Source organism: Ailuropoda melanoleuca, chromosome 5 (assembly GCF_002007445.2).
Source record: "Ailuropoda melanoleuca isolate Jingjing chromosome 5, ASM200744v2, whole genome shotgun sequence".
Lineage (NCBI taxonomy): Eukaryota > Metazoa > Chordata > Mammalia > Carnivora > Ursidae > Ailuropoda > Ailuropoda melanoleuca.
The window spans coordinates 71409821-71436511 of NC_048222.1; the positions used below are offsets into that span (position 1 = coordinate 71409821).

General features: G+C 38.8%; 1 protein-coding gene across 7 annotated transcripts in view; it reads left to right on the plus strand.

Annotated features, from left to right (window-relative positions):
- Positions 1-26691, plus strand: part of ADRA1A (adrenoceptor alpha 1A) — a 114330-nt gene that overhangs the window by 30070 nt on the left and 57569 nt on the right. The window contains exon 4 of one of the 7 annotated variants that reach the window (XM_019794339.2): positions 706-1177. The exons of the other annotated variants lie outside the window; for them this stretch is intronic. Within the exon in view, the coding sequence (XP_019649898.1) occupies positions 706-743 (38 nt within the window). The 3' untranslated portion in view covers positions 744-1177. Of the gene's footprint in view, positions 1-705; positions 1178-26691 lie in introns of those variants that run through there. 7 annotated transcript variants of the gene reach the window in all.

A 26691-nucleotide genomic window follows, 5' to 3' on the forward strand; every position in this document is an offset into this window, starting at 1 on the left:
TCTGGACAATTTGGGGGTGCTTTCTCTTCAAGGATATGCGGTAAAGAAAGGCAGAAAGAGACTTTCGCAAGATTAGCATTTAAAATGCTTTGGTTAGCCAGGGCCATTCGATTAAACTCACTGAGCAGATCAATGTGCATTTCATCACCGCGTACGTGGCTCCACCAAGGGATGGAAGGAACCCAGGATCATGATTCAGATCACCGTAGGTGAGCTCCAGCCTTACCACTAAGCACCGCGGGCACATCACTGAATGTCTCTGTGAGGAACCGCGTTACTTGTCTGACAAATGGGGTTTGTTTCAGAGGTGCCCCAATTGCCTCAGAATAATACTGGAGAGTCATATGAAGGAAAAGATTTGAGTGCTATAAAAAGCGAAGTGCTGAAAGAAGGTAAGATTGTCTTGTTACACAGGCCAGGGGGCGTGAAGAATCCGCAGCTAAAGCAGTAGCCAGGCTGTTGATGATGAGGTAAGAACGGTGTAATCAGTGGGCAGGTGGCCCGGTGCCGATGGTTCGTTATCGGTCTGTGAAAAGTGTTTAGAGACATTCGTAACAATATGACAGAGTAATTTTAGGTCTGTTGAATATCATAATAAAAATTGGAGCTTGTATTTGCTTGACTTTTTTTTTCCTTTTTTTTTTTAAATTTCTTTTTCTTACATTTAAAAAAATACTGGTGCACTCTGGATTTGGAAAAAACTAGCCCTTCACACAGATGATTTGAGAAGCTCTGGTATGTGAGGCATCAAAAGTCCAGGAGACAAATGAAAATTAAAATAAGAGTCTGCATATTTTATTCATCCAGTGAAAGGCCAACAGGAAGCGGAAAGCATAAGGGTTGGTTCCAAGTGGATGGGTCGCTTCTCTCCCAGATGTTTGGTGTCCTGGAGGGACAACTAGAGGACATGTCCTGACCTTGGAGACTGACTCAGAATCATCAAAAGGAACAAAGGTCCAAAACGTTGGGCTACAACTGCTTTTTCTAAGATGGTGCTGAGCACCATGGGAGCTGATGGCTCCTTTCCTGGGCTGGTGGGACCTGGAAGAAGATGGCTATGAAACTAAATAACGTTCACAAGAGTCCATGGTCAACTAAGGAAAGAGAAGATACTAATTTCCATGCCCAGACCTATCAGAAGTGGCTGAACAATCAGCAGGCAGTCTTTCCATTTTGGTATCCATATTTTATAAATTAATCTAATATAATCAAAATCTAGTAGGACAGCCCCCATTTCATGTTGGTTTTCCATTCATGTTTATTCCTCTAGATGAAATTTAGAATTGTCTAGTTCTAAGCAAACTGTTAATTGGAATTCTTTTAACATATGTTAAAATGAATAAAATTGGTGTCTTCTCCAATCCAGGAATGGATAACTTTGTTGAAGGCAGTTTTTGTAGCTTTCTCTTTGTTTATTTTATACATTCCTTGTTAAATGTATACCTAGGTATTTTATATTTGTATTGTTATTACTGTGATGGACTCTTGTCCCCCATCACATACCAACAATTCTAATTATTGCTAGTGTATAAGAAAATTATAGATTTCTACTATGTTTAGTGTTTAATCAGCCACCTACCTGCTTTCTTATTATAGTACTAGTAAATCTTTTTCCAGCTAATTCTTTTATCCAGATATACAAAAATGCAGATATACAAAAATAAATTTACTAGCTTTCGTCCTCCTTTCCAGTATTTATAACTCATCTTTGTCTTGGCTAATTACCTCAGCTATTCTTTCCAGAACAATGTTAATTACATGAGGATATCCTGTTGGAATTTGACAGGCTGCTGGATCTTTCTTTCCATATCAGTAGAAACTCAGAACTTAGAAGCTCTGTATTAGCCTCCTCTTCCTCCCCATTTTTCCTCCAACACTTGCTGATAGAAGTACCTCTTTCAGATGACTGTGGAAGGTAATTTTGGAGAAATATGCAAGGTGAATGCATTATGTCCACTTTGCCTTAGTAATATGGTGCAAGAAGAGAAGATAGGATTGAGGGACTGATTATATGTCCAATTATGAGGTTCCTGAATTTTTTATAGCATCTTAATTGGCCTCAAGGGGTGCCTAACTGAGGCACCACTGGGTTTCCCAGTTAGGGCTGGGTCAGAGCAGTTGCCTCAATTTTACAGCACCCTGTGTAGCTCTGCGTTCCTGTCCTTCTGAGGTCTTTACTTTGTATTTTATGCTTGATTTCAGTTCGGACCCATATTCAAGGTACCCAACTCTGACAAGCAAAAGGGAGAAAAAATTTATCCCTTGGTTCTATTTCCAACCCATTCAAAAATAGAAGGCAGTCAGCATTCTCAGGAGCAGACATTAGTACAGCTGGGAGCTTGGCGCCTGGTTTCCATTGTGACGAGGCAAGGGGAAATCATAGGCAGTATTACCACCAGAATTACCCAGACAAGGAGTCTCGTCTGCTTCCCCTTGTTATGGAGGCTGGCTAGGCTTCAGAATTGTCAGTGTTAGAAATAAATTTAAAATCCAAGAATCAGAGAGGCCACTCTTCTCTTTCCTCGTTTTCTTTATATGTCAGCACGCATACTGTACCTATAATTTCACACACACACAAATGTGATCATGCCCTCTGCAGCGGTTGCTGGGCTGAGCCATCAGGCCCCTCCCCTCAAGACTGAAGCAGCCATCCCTGGTGCCGGAGGGCTGACACCTCACAGCTCCCAGCTGCCTCCCGCCCTGGTGCTCACCCTCTTCTGATGGGAGCTGCCTCCTTCCTGGGAGCAGCCCAAGTCCAATAATTCAGGGTAACTGTCTTTGTCCTAATTCGGGATAACTGTCTAGAGCACTACCAGCTCCTCTGGGATTGGCGGAGGCCCGGCTTACTTCTGTCCCCGACAGATATGATCCTGAGAGCACGTCCCATAAACTCCAACCCACTTCTCTGACTATACCAACTGCTTGAATTTTTTGTGTCACCCTTTTTCCTTCTTCTTTCTTCTTTTTTTTTTTTGGTGGGGGGGCCATTCCTCCCCATCTCTTGTCCTGTACCCTAACATCAGCCCCACCAAATTCTCCCAAGAAATCACATGCTCACCCGTGTTTTTGTATTAGCCTATGTCTTGTATTTGCCTATGTGTTTAGTTCTGTACGGAAGCCATTTATCACATTCATTCACTCTTCTGTCAGTGGATGCTCTCCCAGTTCCCAGGCTTTTGCTTCCAAATAGTGTGCATTGTTTATAGAAGTGTGTATGTACGTGGGTGCTTTTGCTTCCATGAGATAGATTCCTGAGAGGAGGTTGCTGATTTAAAGGGTATTCATGCTTTCAATTTTAAAACATGTTGCTGATAACTTCTTAAGATTCTGTTTATGCCATTTCACCAGCGGCATAGGAGAGTTGCCTACTGCTTACGTTTCCACCTTGAGCATCCCACCCGAAGATCATAGGGCTCATCTTTGATCAGGTCTGTCATTTTTCACTGCAGACTGAAACTGGCCCCCTTCCCTTTGTCTTTTTTTTTTTTTAGATTTATTTATTATTTGATGGGGGTGGGGAAAGGGCAGAGGAAGAGAGCCTCAAGCGGACTCCCCACTGAACATAGAGCCCAACTCAGGGCTCAATCCCATGACCCATGAGATCACGACCTGAGCCAAAACCAAGAGCTGGATGCTCAATGGAATGAGCCACCCAGGCACCACACCCACTTCCCTTTTGAAAGGAAAGAGAGTTTGGCGAGGGTAAGACAAGGCCAATGGGCTTGAGAAAGTCCATTGGCCTCCAGGTGGCTGCTTCCTCTAACTGGATGAGAAAGACGGAGTGGAGACCAGCGGGGCTCTTGTCCTGCCCCACCCTACCAGCCTGGAGCACCTGGCTGCACAGGGCATGGGAGGGGGCGGCCACTGCTGCCTGCTTGGGGATGTGAAGACAAGCAGTGCAGGGGAAAAGAGAAGCATGGAGGTGCATGGGAAGGAGCTGCATGCAGGGTGCTCCCCATCCTTCTGGGCCCGAAGGGGTCCTTAGCCTGTTCTCTTTGAGTGGAATTAAGCTCTTCTTGTCCCTGAAAACGAACAGGAAGAGAATGGGCATGTTGGTGATGTGCCCAGGCTACAAAGGGGGAAGACTGCTGTGACTATTCTTAAATTGAGGAAAATCTAATTAGGATATTTGGGCACACAGATACACCTTCTCTGATATCCAAGACATTGGATGTGAATGGGCATCTCTGTGACCTCTGCACCCTTCCCAAACTGGCCATGATCAGTAGTGAGGGTGTTGTGAGGGGGTGCCCATGGCCAGGCAGCTGTGTCTCTACCTGCCAGGTTGGGCACTGGCCACAAAGCATTGCAGGTTCTGTCTCTTTCTGCCCTGGCATCGTCTGCATCTTCTCTCTTCTTGGTGTGTGAAATTAAGCCGACCCTGTATGCTGTTATTGTGACACAGAATCATTATCCCTTAATAAGCGTTTCATAACTCAATCTATTTTTGCAAATTGTTTTAAATCTTTCTTATTAGCTATGTTAGGCATGCTATTATCTTAATCTTCTTAACGTCCATGTGAGAGTTTGACAAGTCAGCCGGGGATCTTGCCTTAGCTGCCAAGGGTACAGGATCATGTACCCATGCTCCAGAGCCCCACTGACTCTTCTGAGCCCATTTCTTTTTTATTTTTTAAAAGATTTATTTATTTATTTATTTATTTATTTATTTATTTATTTATTTATTTATTTTAGAGGTGGGGAGGGGCAGAGGGAGAGGGAGAGAATCTCAAACAGACTCCCCACAGAGCACAGAGGCCAACACGGGGCTCAATCCCACAACCCCGAGATCATGACCTGAGCCAAAACCGAGAGTTGGACGCTCAACTGACTGAGCCACCCAGGTGCCCCTGAGCCTATTGCTTTTGAAAAGACCTCAGTCTCCTGAAGTTTAGGAAGTTACAGTCATCAGTGAGACCAGTATGAAGACCAATATCTTGGGCTTTCATCAAATTCTTTAACCTTGTGAAAATAAGTAGATAAAGAGGAGAAAAATGTATATGTGTGTGAGAGAGAAAGAGAAAGAGAGATAGAGAAACAGAGACCCCAGCTGACCCCATCTGGGAACCTATTGCACTAACCCAGGTCAGTTTGAGAGGCTGAGGAATCATGTTCTGAAAGAGTTAACACAGAGTTGAGAGGGAGTAGTTGACACTGTGGTAGAACTTGGACGGTTCTTTTCCTAGGATCATTTCAGGCTAAGAAATAATTGGGATTTTGGCAGCTGAGATGATTGTGGGCAGAACAGCTTATTTTTCAGTTAATTCCTTAAGTAAACCATCATCTCTGTAAACTCTTGCCATAGCCACACTGATAAGAAGGTTTGACTGCCCTCCCTGCCCCCCAACAAACCATCTCTGGTTTTACCTTCTGTCAAGTCTTCCCCTTTTTGTGTTAAAGAAATATCATCTGGCTCTGCAACCTCATCTTTTCATGGTCATTTTCCTGTGGTCCCAGACATGTGTCATCTTCACACGCAAGGACAGGATGATTAAGTTTGGGTTTCAGGAGATAGCAGAAGAAAGTCAGGCTCAGAACCAGGTTGGTAAGAATGAGATTATAGAGAGCATCAGATCTTATAGCCAAGTTTCTCCATGTCCTCCCCTGTCTTTCAAAGACAAGGATGCATGGCTCCTACCAAGTTTCAAGGGCAGGTACAGACAGAATAAGTCACGAAGCCTCTTTTGGAAAGAGTGGTCTTTGGTGTTAACCTAGACTTCCGCCTCCCTACAGGGGACCAATGGGCCTTGCCCAAGAGCAGCCTGAGTGTGTGTGGCTGGGATAGCTCTGGATGGGAGGTGCTAAAGTGGTGATTCTGAAACTTTGGTGAGCCTAAGAATGACCTAGAAAGCTTATTCAACTTATGGATTCCTAGGCCTTCCCCCCAAAATTCTGCCTCATATGGGCCAGGGTGGGTCCTTCTGGCTCTGCCACAGATTGTTGAATTGAGTCTAGCAGAGAGGCTCATTCGCACACACACACACCTGCTGGTCTCTTCAAGAGTTTGCAACACCCCAGTCCACCCTTCCTCTGCAGCCTGGGCAGTTAGGGATGTGGAGGCACTGCTGCCCTAATGGATCTGCCTCCACTCAGCTTAACTGCTCCTTGGCTCAAGATTTTCAGATCTGTAGAAACTTATCAGGTGCACATGGAGCTGTCTCTAAGAGGAAGGGTGGGTTATGGAACTACTGATCTTTTTCTAAGTTTTAATTTTCTGCTAGGCTATTCGTCTGAGTCCTGTGGTTGCCTCTTTGCCCATGTTCATAACAACTCCAGATGCAAGCTTCATGTGTTCAGAAGTGGAATCAAGGGTTATGTGACTTCTAGCTGCATTTCTTTGATATGTGATTAAGCATTTTATCACAGTGCCTATTGTTCATTTCTTGTTATTTTCTTTCTCCATTTATTGAATCATCCATCTCTTCCTTGCCAGTTTTTCTTACCGGTGGAATTTAGAACACAATTTTAAGTGCCAAGGAAAATTCCATTTGGATTATTTTAGATTTATTAAAAATATAGGATGAATTGAAATCTTTGCAGGAGTGTTCTTTGCTTTAAGGAGCCTGCATATATTTTCATTTTCACATTTTTTTGAATTCTCTTCGGGACCCATCTTGGTTTCCTGTTGCCCCTTTCCCTGGCAGCTCTGTTTTATGGAAACTACTGGTAGCCATTTGCATTTGCCTTGCTTCATGGTCAGTTTTTGTCAGCCCTCTATTTTGCCCTCTCTTCATATGGCCTTGAATCCAGCAGGGTTTATCCAGATTCAGGCTTTGCCAGCAAGTAAGACAGACATGCCCCCAGTGACTGTGGGTCTGTGTGAGTGACGGTTCCATCCCCTACTCAGGTGACAGCTAGAAGGCTGTCACCCACATTCCTGGTGTGTTTCCCAGCTACAACCAGTCACTTCTGTAGCGTCCCTCTGCTGTCCTGGGATGTGATGCTTTTGCAAAATTATTATGTGCCAGACAGAGTAAACTTCACATGCACCACCTCATGCATACAACCCTATAAGGTGGGTACTGTGTTATTATTCAGATTATAAGGGAAGAAACCAAGGAATCCTGAGACCAAGTGATGCAGCTCATGGAGCTGGTATGTGGCAAAGGCAGGACTGGAATCAGGTCCTGGGTTCTCACCCAGGTGGTCCTGCATGTGGTCGTGACATGTCCCTAGTGGATGGTAAGCTCACCAGGCAGTAGGCAGGATTGCTATTTTTAGGGTTTAGGCGATGGACCATGAAGACTTGAAAGAATTGGAATTCAAACCCTAAGACTTCATTTAGTAGAGGAGAGCTGTACAGGGAGTGTAATTACTCTAAAACCAAGAGGATTTCATCATATTGTGGCAATGCAGGAAAACACACATACACACACACACACATGTATGTGTGTGTGTGTGTGTGTGTGTGTAGGGGGGGTTGGGGAAGTCAGCTCTCAGTATCCCAGGGCTTTCACCCCCAGCCCAGGGTTCTTAAATCCTTCCTCCTTCCCTCCGCTGATGGAACCTGCTTTTTGGAGCAAGAAGCACATTTAGGTAAAGTTGTTAATAACTGACAGAGGACTTCCCTGGTTTGATTGTGACAGGGCTAGGAACAGATAAGAGAGCTAGCATTCTTGAGCTTAGCACCAAATTTCCTGGCCTCCCATAAGGACTTTGAGGCTTTCATAACCACAGACAAGTAGGAGGTATTTGTTTAGACGCTACTCTTCTTCCTCAACAAAAAAGGAAGGCGGCCTGGTGACAGGGAGACCAGGATAATTTTTTAGTACTTGTGAAGGAAGTACTACTGTCATTTGATTTTACAGATGAGAAAACAGAGCCTCAGAGAGATTAAGTATGTGTGATATGTCACCCAGCTGGTGAGTGGCAGAGTGGGATTTAAATCCACATCTGTCTTATTCCAGAACCTTTCAGTTAAACCTCACGGTTTTCCATAAACAAGCTTCAGCTGCGAAGAGACATTAAAAACCACAGGCCTGTTATCATCCTGTGGCAGTTCTTTGAGAACCCAAGTATTCTATAAATATGGGTTACTGTTGTATTCAATCATAATGATAAAAAAAAGTTACCATTTATTTAGTGCTTATCGTGTACCAGATGCTGTAAGCAGGAATCATCTCATTTCATCCACACAGCAGTACCATGGGGGGATTCAGATCTTGCACTCCATTTTACAGATGAGGAAACTGAGATCTAGTGAGTTAAGGAAATTGCCCAATCCAGGATAGCTGTGTCATCCAGACAGTGAGAGCCCTCATTGTAGGCAAAGCACCGTGCAGCATGCAAGAGAGCGAGCAAAAGGCCCCCAATCCTGCTGTCCTACTGTCCACGGCCTTTGGGTGAAGACGGACCCTATGAGAGTCGGTGAAAAGTGCTCATGATCACTTTGTAGGTAAGGAAGTTGGACAAAATTAGGAAATGAAGGACATCTGTCTTCCTCCCTACTTGCCTTCCGCCTCTGTGAAACAAGAAAACTGTGACTTTGGTACCAGATGAAAGAATGGTTGAAAGCAGGAAGAAGAGAGAATGAGGGAAAGGAAGCTACAGGTGAAAGCAGAAAACAAGCTTGGGGGTGGGCGGTGATGATTCACAGTAGCCCTCGGTGAAGAGAGCCCACAAAACCCTCCTAAAGAAGGTGCTCTCTCCCCCCAACCCCTCAGCACAGTCTGGGGGCCAAGGTCCTGGAAGGCCCAGAAGGTTCAAGGTGAGACACGTGGGTGTCAGTGGTTCTCTGCAGCACACAGCATCACTGTTTGATGCAGTGCTTGAACTTAGAAAAATCAAACGCTGGCAGACGGAGCTGGCACATTGTTATGCTGGTAATTCAGTCCCAGCCTCGTAAACCTGCCCACTCACTTAAGAACAGCTATGGATGCAATCGAAACACAATGTCCAATATCCTCTCTTTCTGTGGAAGATTAAGAAGCAAGCACACATGGATCAGAGAGCCTTGTCTTTTCCCCCAGAAATAAAGATGGGCTCATTTAACATGATTTCTACCTGTTCTTCTGCAATTAGTGTTTAAGTGACTATCTCTGGGTATTAGTCACTCCGAGGAAATGAAATGATGCTATGGTAATTGGCCATGTGGGTTTCTTCCCTTCCCTGGGGATTTCACTTGGCTCAGAGAGCATTTTTTTACATAGGCCCTGTCTGCACTCTTTATTTAGCTAATTAGAGGGCTTAAGAGAATGAGCTGCCATTGGGTAGGAGGGAGAGAGGCGGAGGGGCAGCATGTTATAACGGGAAGATCACTTGATTGAAACAGAATATCTGGTTCTAGTACAAACGAATTCATTTTCTCTTCTATTGCATTCTTATCTGGGACAGCTGTGCTACATACATTTTCTCGTTTAATCCTCACAATAACCGTGTGGTGTTGGTATCACAACCCCCTTTACAGCGATGAGAAAAAGAAAGTTCAGAGAGGCTGCCCTGACCAAGCTTCCCCAGATGGAAAGCAGCAGAACTGAGACTGGAACTCCAGTGGGCCTTAACTCACAGGCTCTGCTGTCCCTGTGTCTGCTTACTAAGTAGACCTCTGTTAAAGGGAACAAAGCCACTTCACCTCTCCATCTTCACTTTCTTGAACTGTTCCTGATTCTGTGAAGGTGCTAGCTCTTCTGGAAACCCTAAGTGCCTTTCTTTCTGGACAGATGGAAACTAGTAAGCAGCATTTCTACATTTTTCTCCCTCCTTTTTTTTTTTTTCTCCCTATCTCTCTTGTTCTGCTTTTCTTTTCTTTTCTGTATATCCAAGCTGGGGCTGGTGTTAATAGGTGTGAAGGTTGAGCAAGGAGAGGAAGGGGAAGAAGAGAGAAGCAGTTCTACTCTTCGTTTTCCGGCCCTGAGCAACGCTTCCTTCTAAATGAGATCAGAGCAACATGGTATGGGGCAAGGACCCGAGGGCTTGGAATTCGAGGATTTCATTTCCAGGTCTGCCACCATCTTATTGTGAAGCTTTGACCAAATCATGGCTTTATTGCACCTCTGGTTCCTCATATCTACAACTGTGCTGTAATATACATCAGGGAGTGGTTGTTTCCTTGAAGTCACAGAGGGATACAAATGCCAGGTATAAATAATGGAATTATGATCCTGGTGGAGGTCTTGAGCCATCAAGGCAAGCAGAAGTAAAGAACTCAAGCAGCCTAATACCCATCCTGGTGCTCTTGGAGCCAGTCCACTGGTCCTCATTTGCAGAATGGAATCCACAGCTGCCACGGGTGGGGGAGGGAGAGTAAATAATCTGACAATAGCCTCATCTACTTCTAGATGACTTTTTATCCGAGGGGAATCTTTTTGAGATAGGGCTCACCGGGGACCAGTTTTCATAACAGAGCACTTTCTCACTGGTGACTGAGCTCCATGTGAGGCGGTGCTCCGTGAGGAAGCAGGTGGAAGTTGCTACCCATGCTCAGCTCCCAGCACAGAGCCATCATGTAGGATGGGGCTCAGCAGGTGACACAGTGTGGAAGGCAGATGCTGTAGTGTGTGGCTGAATGAGTATTTCACAGAGAGAAACACATGTTGGAGGAAGGCTAAGCCTACATTTTGCTTCCTGTTGCTGTCCTTCTCCATTTCATTCATTTCTTGATGGTATTTATTCTCTTTATGTCTATAACAAAAATCATGAGTTCTCATTTGGAAGGGGAAAAATAACTTCCTTGGTCTCTACCCAAAACATACGTTAGTTATTATATTGACTAAAAATATCACTTTAGGTTGTATACTAGTGCCTTCAAAGCAGTTTTCCATATTTTTCTTCACTCTGCATTCATACTATGAGGATTATTGTTATCCTCATTTATAACAATGTAACTCTGCATTGTCTGATGTAGTAGCCACTAGCCACATGGGACTATTTAAATTTAAATGACTTAAAATTGAGTAAGTAGAAGCTTTACTTCTTCAGTCATACTGGCCGTATTTCAAGTTCTCAATAGCCATATCGAAGCACTTGTACACATAATCTTTTTTAGCCCTCAAAGCAAGTTATGAGGTAAGTATGGCTTTGCAGGTGAAGAATGTAAGTCTTAGACATATTTGTTCCCCAGCCAAGATCATGCATGGCAGAAGAGTGGTGGATATTCACTGGTCTAACTCCAAAACTTCCTCCATAAGCCACCATAGTATACTGTACTCCTGCTGGAGAAATAGCAACAACAAAAAAAGACTTACAAAATGTGATGGGCGACTTCTACTTCCAAGAAGATGGAGTAGATAAACCTTTATCTATTCTTCCCCCTTAATTACAACTAGAAATCCCCAATATCATATATGAAATAAGCATAAGAAGATTCTGAAAGATAGAGAGAAGGCAGACCAGGTAGAGACCTTCAGACCCAAGGAGCATCACAGGGATCAATTTCCTGGGTTTCTTTTTTGCTGCATATATCACAGTCTTAGCAGAGTGAATTAAATAAAAAACATGACTCACCTATGTGCCATCTATAAGAAACTTGCTTCAAATATAGTGATATATGAGAGTTGAAAGTAAAAAAAAAAATAGATCAGGCAAACAGTAATAAAAAAAAAAGCAAGAATGGCTGTTATAACATCAGATAAAGTAGTCTTCAGAGCATGCAAATTACTCTGACTGAAAGGTCAATCCAACAAGAAGACCTAGCAGTCCTATATGTATATGAACCAAACAACAAAATATGTGAAAGTAAAATATGTGAAGCTGCAAAATATGTGAAGTAAAAACTGATCTAACTGAAATGAGAAACAGACAAATCCACAGCTATACGTGAAGATTTCCTTTTTTAAAAAAAGATTTTATTTATTTGTGAGAGAGAAAGAGAGACAGAGAGCACAGCAGGGGGAGCGGCAGGCAGAGGGAGAAGCAGGCTCCCTGCTCTCAGCAGGGAGCCCAATGTGGGGCTTGATCCCAGGACCCTGAGATCATGACCTGAGCCAAAAGCAGATGCTTAACTGACTGAACCACCCAGGTGCCCCAACTTGGAGATTTCAACACCCCTCTCTTGGCAGTTAACAGAACAACTAGACAGAAAATAAGCAAGCAGGTAGAACTCACACTGTCAACCAAGAGGGTCAAATTGACATTTATAGAATATGCCCACCCAACAACAGCAGAATTACACATTCTTTTCAAGCACTTGCAGAACACATATCATGATAGACCATATTCTAGACCAAAAGGCACACTTTAACAAATGTAAAATTAAAATCATTCAAAAATCATACTTGTTTGTAATCAAGCAAGAAATCAATGACATAACAGGGAAAACTCCTGACACTTAGAAGCTGAACAACACACTTCTAAATAATCATGGGCCAAAGAGGAAATCTCAACAGAACTTTAAGAAATACATTGATCTGGGGCACCTCGGTGGCGCAGTCGTTAAGTGTCTGCCTTCAGCTCAGGGCGCGATCCCGGCGTTCTGGAATCGAGCCCCACGTCAGGCTCCTCTGCTATGAGCCTGCTTCTTCCTTTCCCACCCCCCCTGCTTCTGTTCCCTCTCTCGCTGGCTGTCTCTAGCTCTTCAAATAAATAAAAAATAAAATCTTTAAAAAAAATTAAAAAATAAAAAAAATAAAAAATGCATTGATCTAAATGAAAATGAAAATAAAACATCAAAATATGTGGTACACAGCACTGTAGTGCTGAGGTGGGCATACTTACATTATAAATACATTATTGAAAAGGATGTCCCAAGTAAATAATCTTAACTCCTACTTCAAAAAACTAGAAAAAGAAAAAAAAAAAAACTAAATAAATCCAAAGCAAGAAGAGGAAGGAAATAAATAAGAGCAGCCATTAGTGAAACTGAAAACAGAAAACACCAAAGAAATTCAGTAACACAAAGAGCTGGTTCTTTGAAAAGATCAATAAAATTAACAAACATCTAGCAAAATTGACCCAGATAAAAAGTGAGAAGACAAAAGTTACCAATATCAGAAATGAAGCAGGATATCACTATAGATCCTGCAGATGTCAAAAGGAGAGAGGGGAATACCATGAACGACTCTATACACATGAATTTGACTGATTTCATGCAAAGTACAAACTACCACAATTCACCCGATATAAAATAGATCATTTAAATAGCCCTATAACTATTAAGGGAATTGAACCCATAACTTTAAAACTGCCAGAAAAGAAATCTCCAGACCTAGATGGTTCCAGTGAAGAATTCTATCAAAAGAAAAATTGACACCAATCCTACACAGTCTTTTCTAGAAAATAGAAGAGGACGGAATACTTCCTAATTTTGGAGCTAGTACCAAAACTAAAGACAGCAAATGAAAGAAAGGAAGGAAGGAAGACAGGTAGGCAGATAGGAAGGAAGGGAGGAGAGAAAGATCTACAGTCTAATATCCTTTATCCTTCCAAAATTTCTTAACAAAATATTAGCAAATAGAATTCAACAATATAGAAAGAATTCTGTATCATTAATGAAGTGGGATTTATTCCAAGGATGCAAGGTTAGTTGAGTATTTGAAAATCAATCCATGTAACTCATCATATTAATACACTACAGAAGAAAAATCACATGATTGTATCAATTGATGCAGAAAAAACATTTGACAAAAGCCAACATGCAGTTATGATTTAAAAAGAAACTCCCAGAATATTTGGAATAGATGGGGAAACTCTCTCAATTTGATACAGATTACCTATAATAGACCTACAGGTAACATTAAACGTAATGGTGAAAGAGTAGATGCTTTCCCTCTCCAATCAGGAACAAGGCAAGTATACCCACTCTCACTACTCTTATTCAACACATTGTTGGAAGGTCTAGCCCATGTATAAGGCAAGAAAAGACCTCCAGATTAGATAGGAAGAAATAAAGTTGTCATTAATTGCAGATGATATAGCATCATTATTTGTAGATATGGTATCTCCTTTGAGATTTACAAGGAATCTTAAAAAAAAAATTCTAGAAGTAAAAAGTGAGTTTAGCCAAGTGTCAAGATACAAGATAAACAAAAAGCTGTTGTTTATTTATATGCTAGTAATGAGCACGTGGACACCAAAATTAAAAACACAATGCCACCTACAATTGCTCATAAAAATTAAATACATACATTTAAATCTAACAGTGTATGTACAGGATTCATATGCTTTTTACAACAAAATACTGATGAAAGAAATCAAAGCAGATCTGAAAAAATGGAGAGAAATATTGTATCCATGGACTCAACATAGTAAAATTATCAATTCTCCCCAGACTCATATCCATTTATCACACAATTGCTCCCAGAATCCTAGCAAGCCTTTTTTGTAGTTACATACAGCATAAGACTCTTCTAAAATTTATATGGAAAGTCAAAGAACTAGAATAACCAAAACCATTTGGAAAGAAGTTTAAAGTAAGAGGAATCACTATATTTGTTCTCAAAACCTATTATGTAGCAACAATTATCAAGACTGTGTAGATTGACAGAGGAGCAGACACACAAAATGGAGACTCCAGAAATAGACCCACACAAATATACCCAATTGTTTTTTTATAAAGACGCCAAAGCAGTAGAGCTGAGGAAAGACAGCCTGTTCCACAAATGATGCAAGAGCAATTGGATATCCATGGGTAAAAATTAAACCTTGACCTAAACCCGATACCTTATACAAAAAGGAACTCAAAATGGATCATGGGCTTACATGGAAAACATAAAACTATCAAACTTTTAGAAAAAACAAAGGAAAAATCTGGCATCTAGGTTTAGATAAGACATGACACGAAATGCACTATTCATCAATGGAAAAATTAATGCATTCGATCTTATAAAAAATTTTTTTAAACTTTCACTCTGCAAAAAACCATGTTAAGAGAATGAAAAGGTAAGGTACAGACTGGGAGAAATTATTTGCAAACCATATACCCAATGAAAGACTGGTATCTAGAATATATAAGGAACCCATTAAAAAACACCCAGGCAGTCCAAGTAGAACATGGGCAAAAGACATGAATGGACACTTCACTGATGAGGGTATGCAGATGGCAAATAAATACATGAAAAGATGTTCAGCATCATTATCCATTAGGGAGATGCAAATTAAAACCACAATTAGGTATCATTATACAACCATCAGGATGGCTAAAATAAAAAAATAGTGACAAAATCAGATGCTGGCAATGATGCAGAGAAACCAGATCACTCAGAAGTTTTTGGTGGCAATTGTAAAATGATACACTTTGGAAAAGTTTGACAGCTTCTTAAAAATCTAAACATGTAACTTCCATACAACCCAGTAATTGCATTCCTGGGCATTTTTCCCAGATGAGTGATATTTATGCTCACACAAAAAGCTGTACAGGAATATTTATAGCAGCCTTATTTGTAATAGCCCCAAACCAGAAACAACCCAGATGTTCTTCAGCAAGGGAATGGTTAAACTGTGGTAACATTCCTACTCAGCAATAAAAGGAAGGAACTATTGATACATGTGACATTCTCTAAATGAATTTCCAGAGAGTTATGCCAAGTGAAAAAGAAAAAAGCCAATCCCAAAATGATTATATACCTTATCATTTCATTTATATAACATTCTTGAAATGACAAAATTATAGAAATGACAAAATTATACAAATGGAGAACAGATTAGTGGTGGCCAGAGATTAAGGAGGAGGTGGAGCTGGGAGGGAAGTGGGGTGCCGTCTCTGCAGTGATGGAAATGTTCTGTATTTTGACTGTATCAGTGTCAATATCCTGGGTGTAATATTGTACTCTGTTTGCAAGATGATACTGTTGGAGGAAACCAAGTAATAAGAGATCCCCCTCAATTATTTCTTCCAACTGTATGTGAATCTGCAATTATCTCAAAATAAATCTTAAATTTTAAAGAATGTGATTATTTTTATACACCCAATCTGTATAGAAGCTGCAGAATCTCAGTGTAATGGAGCAAATTATCCTCTGTAACAGTGTTCATGTATAGGGGTGTGCATATTCCCACAAATGCATGGCTTGGTAGGGTGGTTGGTAGTAACAGAGAAGCAAAGAATACTTGGTATATGCCTTAGGAAAGAGAGTAAAAAGTCTAATAGAAAAATTAATGTTTATACTGTCCAACTGAGTGGAAATGGAGTTGTAGGTCAAAGGAGATTAAGGATGGTTAATCAAGAAATTGCTCCTAGAGAGGAGATTTAAGGAATTTTTTTAAGACTCTAAAACACTTTATAGAATAAAGGAAACTGGTGAATGATTTTGTCTCTTCAAATCTTTTTCACTTAAATAATTATAGTATCTATTTCATTAAGTGATTGTGAAGAATTAAAGGACAGGATGCATGTAGAAACACTAACCACAGTTTCAGGCACATAATAAGAGATTCATGATGGCTAATTACTATGTTTTTAATAGAATGTTCCCTATGAGGTATAATTTATATACAGCAAAATTCATTCTTTTTGCTTCACAGTTACGTGAATTTAATATACACTTACGGTTGCATAACCACCAGCATGATCAATGTATTGAAGAGTTCCACCATCCTGAAAACTTTCTTCCTGCTCCTTTGTAGTCAGCCTCTCTCCCCACCCTCAGCCCCTGGCAACCACTGATCTACTTTCTATCTAAGTTCTGCCACTTCAAGATTGTCATCTAAATGGAATTATACAGTATGCAGCCATTAGAATCTGGCTTCTTTCACCTAGCATAATACATTTGAGATGCATTCATTTTATTGCATGAAGTAGTGTATGGTCCACCTGGAACTGATTTTTATGTATGATATGAGATTGGAATTCAGTTTAACTTTTGTTCCCTACTTGGTTAACCAGCTTTACCATGGCCGTTTATTGAACCATCTGTCTTTTCCTCACTAATCTGCAGTGCAACCTCTGTCATATATTAACAGTCCATATATATATATGGGACTGTCATTGGACTCTCCATTCTTTTCCTTGGTCTGTTTAAACCCGAACAGACTCCTAAAGCAATACAACGTATTTTATAAAAGCTTTATGGTATCTTGATATTTAGGAAATTGACTTCCTCCACCTTCTTCTGTTGATTTCCCATATAGGTTAATTTGGAGAAAAATGATATCTTTGCAATAATGAGTCTGTCCATGAAAAAACATGGTATCTCTATGATGGTTAATTTTATGTGATGCCCAGATAGCTGATAAAACATTTCTGGCTGTGTCTGTATGTCCCCGGAAGAGATTAGCACTTGAATCCGTAAACTGAGTAAAGAATACTGACCTCACCAGTGCAGATGGACACCATCCAATCCACTGATAGCCCAAAGAGAACAAAATGTCAGAGGAAAGGTGAATTCACTCCCTCCTTGTAGCTGCTTTATATGTCTTCTCCTGCTTTTGTTTATCAGTGGCTGCTGGTTCTCAGGCCTTAGGACTTAGACTGGGGCTGACACCATTGGCTCCCTTGTTCTCAGGCCTTTGGGTTTGAACGGGAACCATACCACCTGCTTTCCTGGGCCTCCAGCTTACAGATGGCAGATCATGGGACTTAGCTTCTGTAATCGTGTGAGCCAGTCCTTTATAGTAAACCTCTTTCTCTATATCTCTTCATGTATCCCATTGCTTCTGTTTCTCTGGAAAGCCCTGATTAATACAATACCTCTCAATTTATTTAGGTTTTTCAATGTCTTTTAAAGTTCTATAATTTTCTCCAGAAAGATTTACTCTGCTGTTGGTTGCCTTAGATGCCTTATATTTCCAATGCTATTGTGAAATGCATTTATTTAATTACATGCTTTAACAGTTTGTTGCTAAGTATAGGAATAAAATTTATTTTTGTATATTAGCCTGATACCGAGAAAAACTGCTGAGTTTTTATTAATGCTAATGATTTGTCTGTGGATTCTCTTGGACTTTCTACATAGCATTCGTATCGTCTATCCGTCTGGGTCACTTGTTTCTTCCTTCCCAATTTGTTGCTTTCTCTTCTACCACACTGGCCAGGACCTCCAGTACAAGGTTGAAAACAAGTGTCAAGGAGCCATCACTTTCTTACCTGTGACTTAATTTTTTTTAAAAGATTTTCTTTATTTATTTGACAGAGAGAGAGAGACAGCCAGCGAGAGAGGGAACACAAGCAGGGGGAGTGGGAGAGGAAGAAGCAGGCTCCCAGCAGAGCAGGGAGCCTGATGCAGGGGTCAATCCCAGGACCCCAGGATCACGCCCTGAGCTGAAGGCAGACACTTAAGACTGAGCCACCCAGGCGCCCCTCTTACCTGTGACTTTAAAGAGGATGCTTCTGACATTTCACCATTGAGCCCAGCATGACCATAAGTTTTTGGTGGGTACCCTACCTTAAAAGTAAGAATGTATCTTTTTGCCTTGTTTTGTCATTTATGGATATTGAATTCTGTGAGTGTTTTTCCTGAATCTTTTGAGATAGGCATATGTTGTTTTTCCCTTTAACCTGCTAATGTGGTGAATCACATTAATAGATTGTTCCAATATTTTCTAATAGACAAAACAATTCTCTAATATCAAATCATTCCTGGTTTAATTAGGATGACCCATATTAGATATGTATTTTTAAATGCATATTCTATATTATTAGATGTATAATTATAATAATGACATATATTTTTAAAATATAGGTCTGGATTCAGTTTGTTGGTACTTTGATTAGGAATTTTCCGTCATCTTTGCAAGTACAGTTGGGCTATAATTTCCTTTTCTCATAATTTTCTTGCCTGGTCTTGTATCAAGGAAATGCTAGTCATATAAAATGAGCTGGGGAAATTTTGCCCCCTTTTCTGTATGTTAAGATATGTAAATTACCAGTTCCTTGAATGTTTGGTAAAACCCATCTGTAAATAATTTTCTGGGCCTGTTATTTGTGTTTAGAAGGTGGCAGGTGTGGTTTTGTTTGTTTGTTTGTTTTATGATTCCAGGAAATGTTCAAGACAGAAACATGTTAATGATGTCTTTGGATAGTGAGATACAAGGGAATTTTCTTTACTTAATATCTTTTCCTTCTTTTAAAATTAACATTTAATTTACATAGAGCAAAAGTCACCCTTTTTTTGTGCACAGTTCTGCAAGTTATGACAAATATCAGGGTGTTTCCATTTGTTTGGTTTAAGCCAAGCCATTTTAATAGGTGTGTAGTGGTATCTCGGTGTTTTAATTTGCATTTCCCTAAGACTAATGATGTTGAGCATCTTTTCATTTACTTATTTGTCATTAGTATATCATTTTTGGTGAAGTCTGTGTCCAAGTTTTCCATTCATATTTTTATTGAGTTTTGAAGCCTTTTAAATATTCTGGGTATATACCAGTTATCAGATATGAGATTTAAAATATTTTCTTCCAGTGTGTGGCTTGCCTTTTACTTTGTTAGCAGTGTCTTTTCTAATAGCATGTTCTTCATTTTGATGGAGTCCAATTTTCATTTTTTTGTTTTATGGATCATGCTTTTGGAGTCTTATCTAAGAAATCTTTCACTAGCCCCATAATCTTTGACTGAGTCACAAAGACTTTCTACTTAATGTTTTATAGATATTTTATAGCTTTAGATTCTACATTTGAGTTAATTTTTTATGAAGCATAAGAGGCAGGGATTGAGGTTCATTTTGTTGCAAATAAATATTCCATTTTTTCAATACCATTTGGTAAAATGACTACACTTTCTTTATTGAATTGCTTTTGAAACCTTTGTAAAAAATCTATTGGCTAGATATAAATGGGAGTATTTGTATACCCTCTATTCTGGTGCATTGATATACATCTTTTTTTGTTCAACATTGCACTCTCTCTCTTTTTTTTAAGATTTTATTTTTTTATATGACAGAGAGAGAGAACCAGAGAGCCCGGCGGTGGGGGTGGGAATGGCTGAGGGAGAAGCAGGCTCCCTGCTCAGCGGGGAGCCTGATGCAGGGCTGGATTCCAGGACCCCGGGATCATGCAACGTCAGACACTTAACTAACTGGCCACCCAGGCGCCCCAGCATCACACTGTCTTAATTACTGTAGCTTTATAGTAGATATGGAAATCAGATAATATAAGTTTTCTTTGTTCTTTTTTTCTTTCCAAATTATTTTAGCTATCCTAATTTTTTGCCTTCCCACATGAATTTTAAAATCAATGTCTAAAAGACACTGAAATTGTGTAGAAATTATAGATCAGTTCAGGGAAAATTGCTATCTTAGCAATATTGAGTCTTCTAATCCATGAACATGGTATATCTTTCCATTTATTTGTGTCATTTATCTTTATCTATTAAACTATTTTCCCTTTTTCTTTTTTCTCTTTTTTTCAACTGAGATATAATTGACATATAGCATTATGTAGTTTCAGGTCTACCACATAATAATTTGATATTTTCTATATTGTGAAATGTTCACCACAATAAGTCTAATTACCATCCATCAAAACAGTTATAGTTTTTTTCCTTGAAATAAGAACTTTGAAGATCTACTCGCTTAGCAACTTTCAAATGTACAATACAGTAGTATTAACTGTAAGCACCATCCTGTACATTATATCCCTGGAAATTATTTATATTACAAATGAAAGTTTAGGGTTTTTGTTATGTTTTGACATTTTTGGCTATGTATTTTATGTGTTTGTAAGATATTTACCTAAGTATTTCGTGGTTTTTGGTAGTATTGTAAATGGTACTTTTAAAAAAATTCAATTTCCAGATTCATACGAATACATAGAAGTACAATTAATTTTTATATTTTGCCCTTCTATCCCATGGCTTTGTTAAACACACTCATTCTAGTAGTTTTTTGTAGATTGCTTGAAATTTCTATGAATGGAGACAGTTTTAATTCTTTTATTTTCTTCTTATCTCTGTGACTTCTATTTCTTTTTCTCTCTTACTTCACTGGCCTCTAGTATAATGATGAATGTGCATAGTGAGAGAAGGCATCCTTGCCTTGTTCCTGATATTAGAGAGAATTACTTAATCTTTCACTGTTAATAACAATGTTGACTACAGGTTTTTTGCTGTTACCCTTTATCAAATTAAGGAAGCTCTCATCTGTTCCTAACATCCTGTGAGATTTTATTGTAAATAGATACTAAATATTTTCAAATGATTTCTTGCATTTATTGATATGATCATATGTTTTTCTTCTTTAGTCTTTGCTATGGCAAATTACATGGATTTATTTTCAAATATTAAGGCAGTCTTGCTTTTGTAAGATAAACCCCACTTGGTCATGCTATCTTTCTATTTATATATTGCTAGGTTTAATTTTGTAATATTTTGTTGGGGATTTTCTTTCATCTTAGTTCATGAGGGATATTTGTCGGTAGTTATCCTTTCTTATAAAGACTTACCTGGTGTGTCAGGGTAATGCTGACCCTTAAAAATGAGTTAGGAAGTGTTTTTATCTTCTGTATTTTGTAAGAGTTGGTGTATAAATAATACTATTTATTACTTAAAATTTTGGTAGGATATTCCGGCCAAGCCACTTGAACCTATATTTTTCTTCATCGTAAGGTTTTCAACTGCAAATTGAATTTCTTTCTCAGATATAAGACTAATTAGGATTTACTTCTTCAATACATTTAGCAGGTATGTCTTTCAAGGAATTTGTTCATGTCATCTAACCTGTGGAATTTATGATCATAGAATTGTTTGTAGAATTTTTTCATTAGTGATTTAATACCTGTATGGTCTGTAGTTCTAACTACTGCTTTAGCTTCAAACCACATTTTTTGATGTTATGTTTCCATTTTCATTCAAATAAGAGCTTCTAGATTCTCTGCAAGTTCCTCTTTGATTCATGAGTTTTAAAAAGTGAGTTGTTTAATTTCTTAGTATTTGTAGATTTTTTAGTTATCTTTTCTGTAATTGATTTTTATTTTGATTCTATTATGGTCTGAAAACATATGTGGAAAAACTTCAATTCTTCCATAATTATTAAGGTTTATTTAATGGCCAGAATACAGTCTATCTTTGGGAATGTTTCATGTTTGATTAAAAGAATATGTATTTTTTAAAAAATGTACTTTGCTCCTGTTGAGTGGAGAGTTCTGTAAGTTAGGTCAAGTTGTTTGAAGTGTTTTACAAGCCTTTTATAACCCTACCTTTTCTCTTTACTTAAGAAGAGTGTTGAAGTCTCCAATTGTAATTATGGATGTGTCTATTTCTTTTATTTTTTGTCAGTTTTTTTCTTATGTATTTTGAAGCTCTGTAATTAAGTACATACATCTTTAGGATTGTTATAGCTTCCTCAAAAAGTGACTATGTAGTGTTCTATTTTATCCCTGGTTGAAAGCTACTTTTTCTGACATCAATATAAATCTTTTAGCATTGTTTTGATTGATATTTTCCTATTTTATCTTTTTCCATCTTTTTACTTTTAACATATACATGTCTTTATATTTAAAATTGGTTTCTTGGGGCACCTGGGTAGTGCAGTCGTTAAGCAGCTGCCTTTGGCTCAGGGCATGATCCCGGTGTTCTGGGATCGAGCCCCGCATCAGGCTCCTCTGCGGTGAGCCTGCTTCTTCCTCTCCCACTCCCCCTGCTTGTGTTCCCTCTCTTGCTGGCTGTCTCTATGTCAAATAAATAAATAAATAAAATCTTTTAAAAAAAAATTGGTTCCTTATAAACATATGGCATATATGTACACATGTAGCTAAGTCTTGCTTTATAACCAATTTGATAATTTATGTCCTTTAATTTGCCTATTTAGTCTTTACATTTATGCAATTATTTCAATTAAAATTTACTACTTTATGCTAACTGTTTTTTACTTGTTCCATCTTTGGGCTTTTTTCCTTCTATTTTTGTGCCTTCTTTTGGACTCATTGAGTGTTATTTATTATTTCAATTTATCTCTACTATTGGGTTATTATTTGTGCTTCTTTTAAAATTTTTAATGAATACTCTAGCATTTACAGTATACATCTTTAACTAATTATATTCTGCCTTCAAATATTATCATCCTGATTACCTGTAATGTAAGGATCTTACAACAGTGTACTCCTAATTCCTTCCTCCCATTCCTTATGCTAATGTTGTCATAGATTTTACTTTTGCAAATGTTATAAACACACAATACATTGCTACTATATTTGCTTTAGTTAGTTAGCTGTAGAACAATTAAAATAAGGAGAAATGATTTTATATTTAATTTCAGTTATTCTGTTTGCAGTGTTCCTAATTTGTGTGTGTGTTGCAGGGGCAGGGGGAGGTGACGTAGATTCAGATTTCTACCTGAATAATATCCTTTCACAGTCTTTATAGGACAGGACTGTTGGCAATAAAGTCTCTTAATTTTCACTTGTCTGAGAAAGTCTTCATTTGTCCTTCATTTTTGAAAGATATTTTCTCCAGGTATCAAATTCTGGAGGGACATTTTTCTTGTCAACACTTCAGAGATGTCACATCGTTTTTTGGTTTGCATTGTTTCTCATAAGAACTCTGCCATTATTCTTATTTTTGTTCCTCTGTTAGTAATGTGTGTTTTTCCCTCTCTGGCTATATTCTAAATTTTCTCTTTGTCTTTGGTTATGAGCAGTTTTTGTTGTTTTATTGTGGTTATCCTGCTTGGTTTTCTCCAGTGCTTTAAAAGAGACAAAGTTTGTTGCCCTTCCCATATCACCTTAGGTTTTTGTTCCACTGGGAATATAGAGGAGAAAGATCCAGGTGGGACATTATGCCTTTCTTGCAGGGCTGTTATTAGCCTCTCCTAGGCCTACACAAAATGGGATGCTTTCTCAAGATTTTATTTTCAGGCTCTTTTTCTCTAGATAGCCTGTCTGGAGGTACAAAAAGATGGCCAAATTGATACACCTGTCAAGCAATCAGTTAAGTCGTATCATAGCTTATAATAAATCAGTGATCAGTGTTCTAACACATCACCTTTCATTATGTTTCTACCTTTCCTTCCTCGCTTCCCTTTTTCCCATTCTTTCTGCCCTGGTAGTAGACTTTCCAAATAAAGCATTATGACTTAATCCTTACATTAGTCTCTATCGTATAGAGGATAGAAATAGATACCTTGTTTATTAATTTTCAGATTTCTTCTTGTTTAATGGAAATATTTATGGTTGTAAATTTCCCTCTAAGTACTGCTTTGGCTGCATCGTACAAATTTGGATGTATTTAATTTTTGTTATGTTTCGGTTCCCAGCAGAAACTTTTCTCTCCCACAACAGGATCCAAGCTGAGACTGATAAGGTTCCTACTCATCTACCTTTTCACTGGAGGCCTCGCCTTCTGAGGGTTTCAGGTTTCCTACAAGGATCTCAGTGTATATTCCACCCAATCTTATACCGGCTCAAGGCCTCATCTTCTGCCCTTGTGTGGTTCATAAAAGTCACATCTCTTGATAATCAAGAACAACACGTGCCCATAAGGCAGGTTTAGGTCAGTGTTATATCAATACTCTGTTTTCAGCTACTACTTGTTGTTGGCCCTTGGAGACTTTTTTGCCGTCTGCCATTCAGCTATGTTCTTGGGGATAATAAGCTAAGGGGAGCTTATTAAATTTATCTGTTATGTCTAGGTGTTCTGCTACAGGAGGTTTTTCAATATATCTTGCCTTACTAATTTCCAGAAATGGAAGTCTACATGTGATCTTTAATAAGGCTCTTTCAAAATATTATTTTACTATTTGGTACCATAGAATTTAATTCAGTATGTCTTGATGAGAAGTTGGTAGTGAAAATTTTTGACATTTTGGCCCATGTGTCTAGATGACATTGAACAACAAAAGGAATAAAACATATGTCTTTCTAACTTTTTAAAATGAGTTAAATACCTAAAGATTGGTATTAAAGGAGGAAGCAACTTAATAGAGAAACTCTTTTGTATTTTTTCATATAATCTGAAAAATGACATTCATTATTCCTTTAGGTTTTCTGAACCACATTCATTAAAAGTTCAATTCAAGAGATAAAGGAAAAATTTTAGGGGAGTTTTTTAAGTGACAAGAACTATTGTTATGTAAACCTGATATGTGTTGAATACTAAAAATGACAGCAACTTAGAAAAATACAAAAAAAAAAGTTAAAATCCCATTATCCAGAAATAACTGCAATTATCATTTGGACAGCATAGTCTAGATATCTTCCAAATGGACAAATGGATGGATTACTAGATGGATGGTTGGAAAGAAAATTATAAAATGGTGTCATATATGCTTTTTATTTTAAAATACTAAATTTAATTAATTTAGCAGAAATAAAAAATATACTAAAGCTAAGTTGAAAGAACCATTTCATTTCAAAAATTGTTTCTTCACCACATCAGATGATAATCACTAAAAATATTCTTTTAATGTTAAGAAAAAAGATCATGAGAATCATTAAACACTTTTTGTCACGATAAGCCAGACTCAGGGTTTATGTGAAATAATCTAATATTAAAATTTAGCAGCTAATTCATTATTTTGGAAATATGGTGCTGACCAAACAACACATCTGTAGGCCCTGGGCTGCAAAATTTGACCAAGTAAGAACCAGGACCTTGTCGATGGTAGAAAAATTATTCTCCTGCTTCAAATTTTACAGAAAAATTTCAGGTCTCAGAATTGCCCTTCATTTTGTCTAGATTTTACAGTCCAGTCTGAAAAGACCTTTGTGTGTGAAATTGGTTTTTGTTTTTAAGGCCCTATTGCCCAGTGGTTGAAACAACCATTAATAGCAATGGAGAATAAATTAATGAGAAGGATAAAAGACTACTAACTCATGAAAGCTGCTTGTTGACCTTATAACTTTATCAGAATGAAGTGGCTGCTTGGCTTGTGTGAGTCTCATCACTGGAAAAAATTAAACATAGAATGAATGTCCAGTGTAGAATACTGGTCTAAGATGCAAGCATTGGATGGGTGGATGAGGATGAGTGTATGGGTGGATAGGCAGATGGATGGGTAGGGTGAGTGGGTGGATGGATGAGTAGATGAGTGGAAGATTGGATGAGCAGGTACACGGGTGGGTGGCTGAATGGATGGATTGGTGGGTGAATGGGTTGGTAGGTGGGGGTGAGTGGATGGATAGGTAAAGGTGAGTGGATGGATGGTGGATGGACAGATGAATGGGTGAATGGATGGATGGACAGAGCAAAGGTAGTTAAGACCTCTTTCAGCCACGGGTTCCCTTCTAGGAAGAATCATCATTAATTCACTTCTTTTTAAGGAGTAAGATCAGTGAGACAGAAAGTTTTGGAGGGGTAGGGTTGGGAAAGGAAAGACAAAAGGGTGCCAGGTATTTGTTTTGCCTTTTTTCTAATCTTTCCTTAAAAATCCTCATCCTAGTCTTATCACTGAAAATCATTTTGCCTCCTCCTTTGGTGGCTTAGAATAGGTAGACTACCCCAGATATAGTGAGAAGAAGCAAACATTTACCAGGGTTTTTTTTTTATATATAATTTTATTTATTTATTTGTCAGAGAGAGAGGGAGCTGGCACAAGCAGGGGGAGTGGCAGGCAGAGGGAGGAGCAGCCTCCTCGCTGAGCAAGGAGCCCAATGCAAGACTCGATTCCAGGACGCTGGGATCATAACCTGAGCCACAGGCAGTTGCTTAACCAACTGAGCCACCCAGGCATCCCAATACTTATCAGTTTTTACTCCTTCAGAGCAGCTAGATGGCTTTCACTACTCTGAAACCCTAATTGAAAAATCGTCCTCTAGTATGTTTTTACTACTTAAGAAAGATAATCTTTCATTACCTGTTTCTTGGCTGGCAATTTATAAGAAGAATGTGGTTGTAATTAAAACCTAAAAATTGTAGACTATGTTTCCTTTGTTTCCTATCAATAGGCATGCATC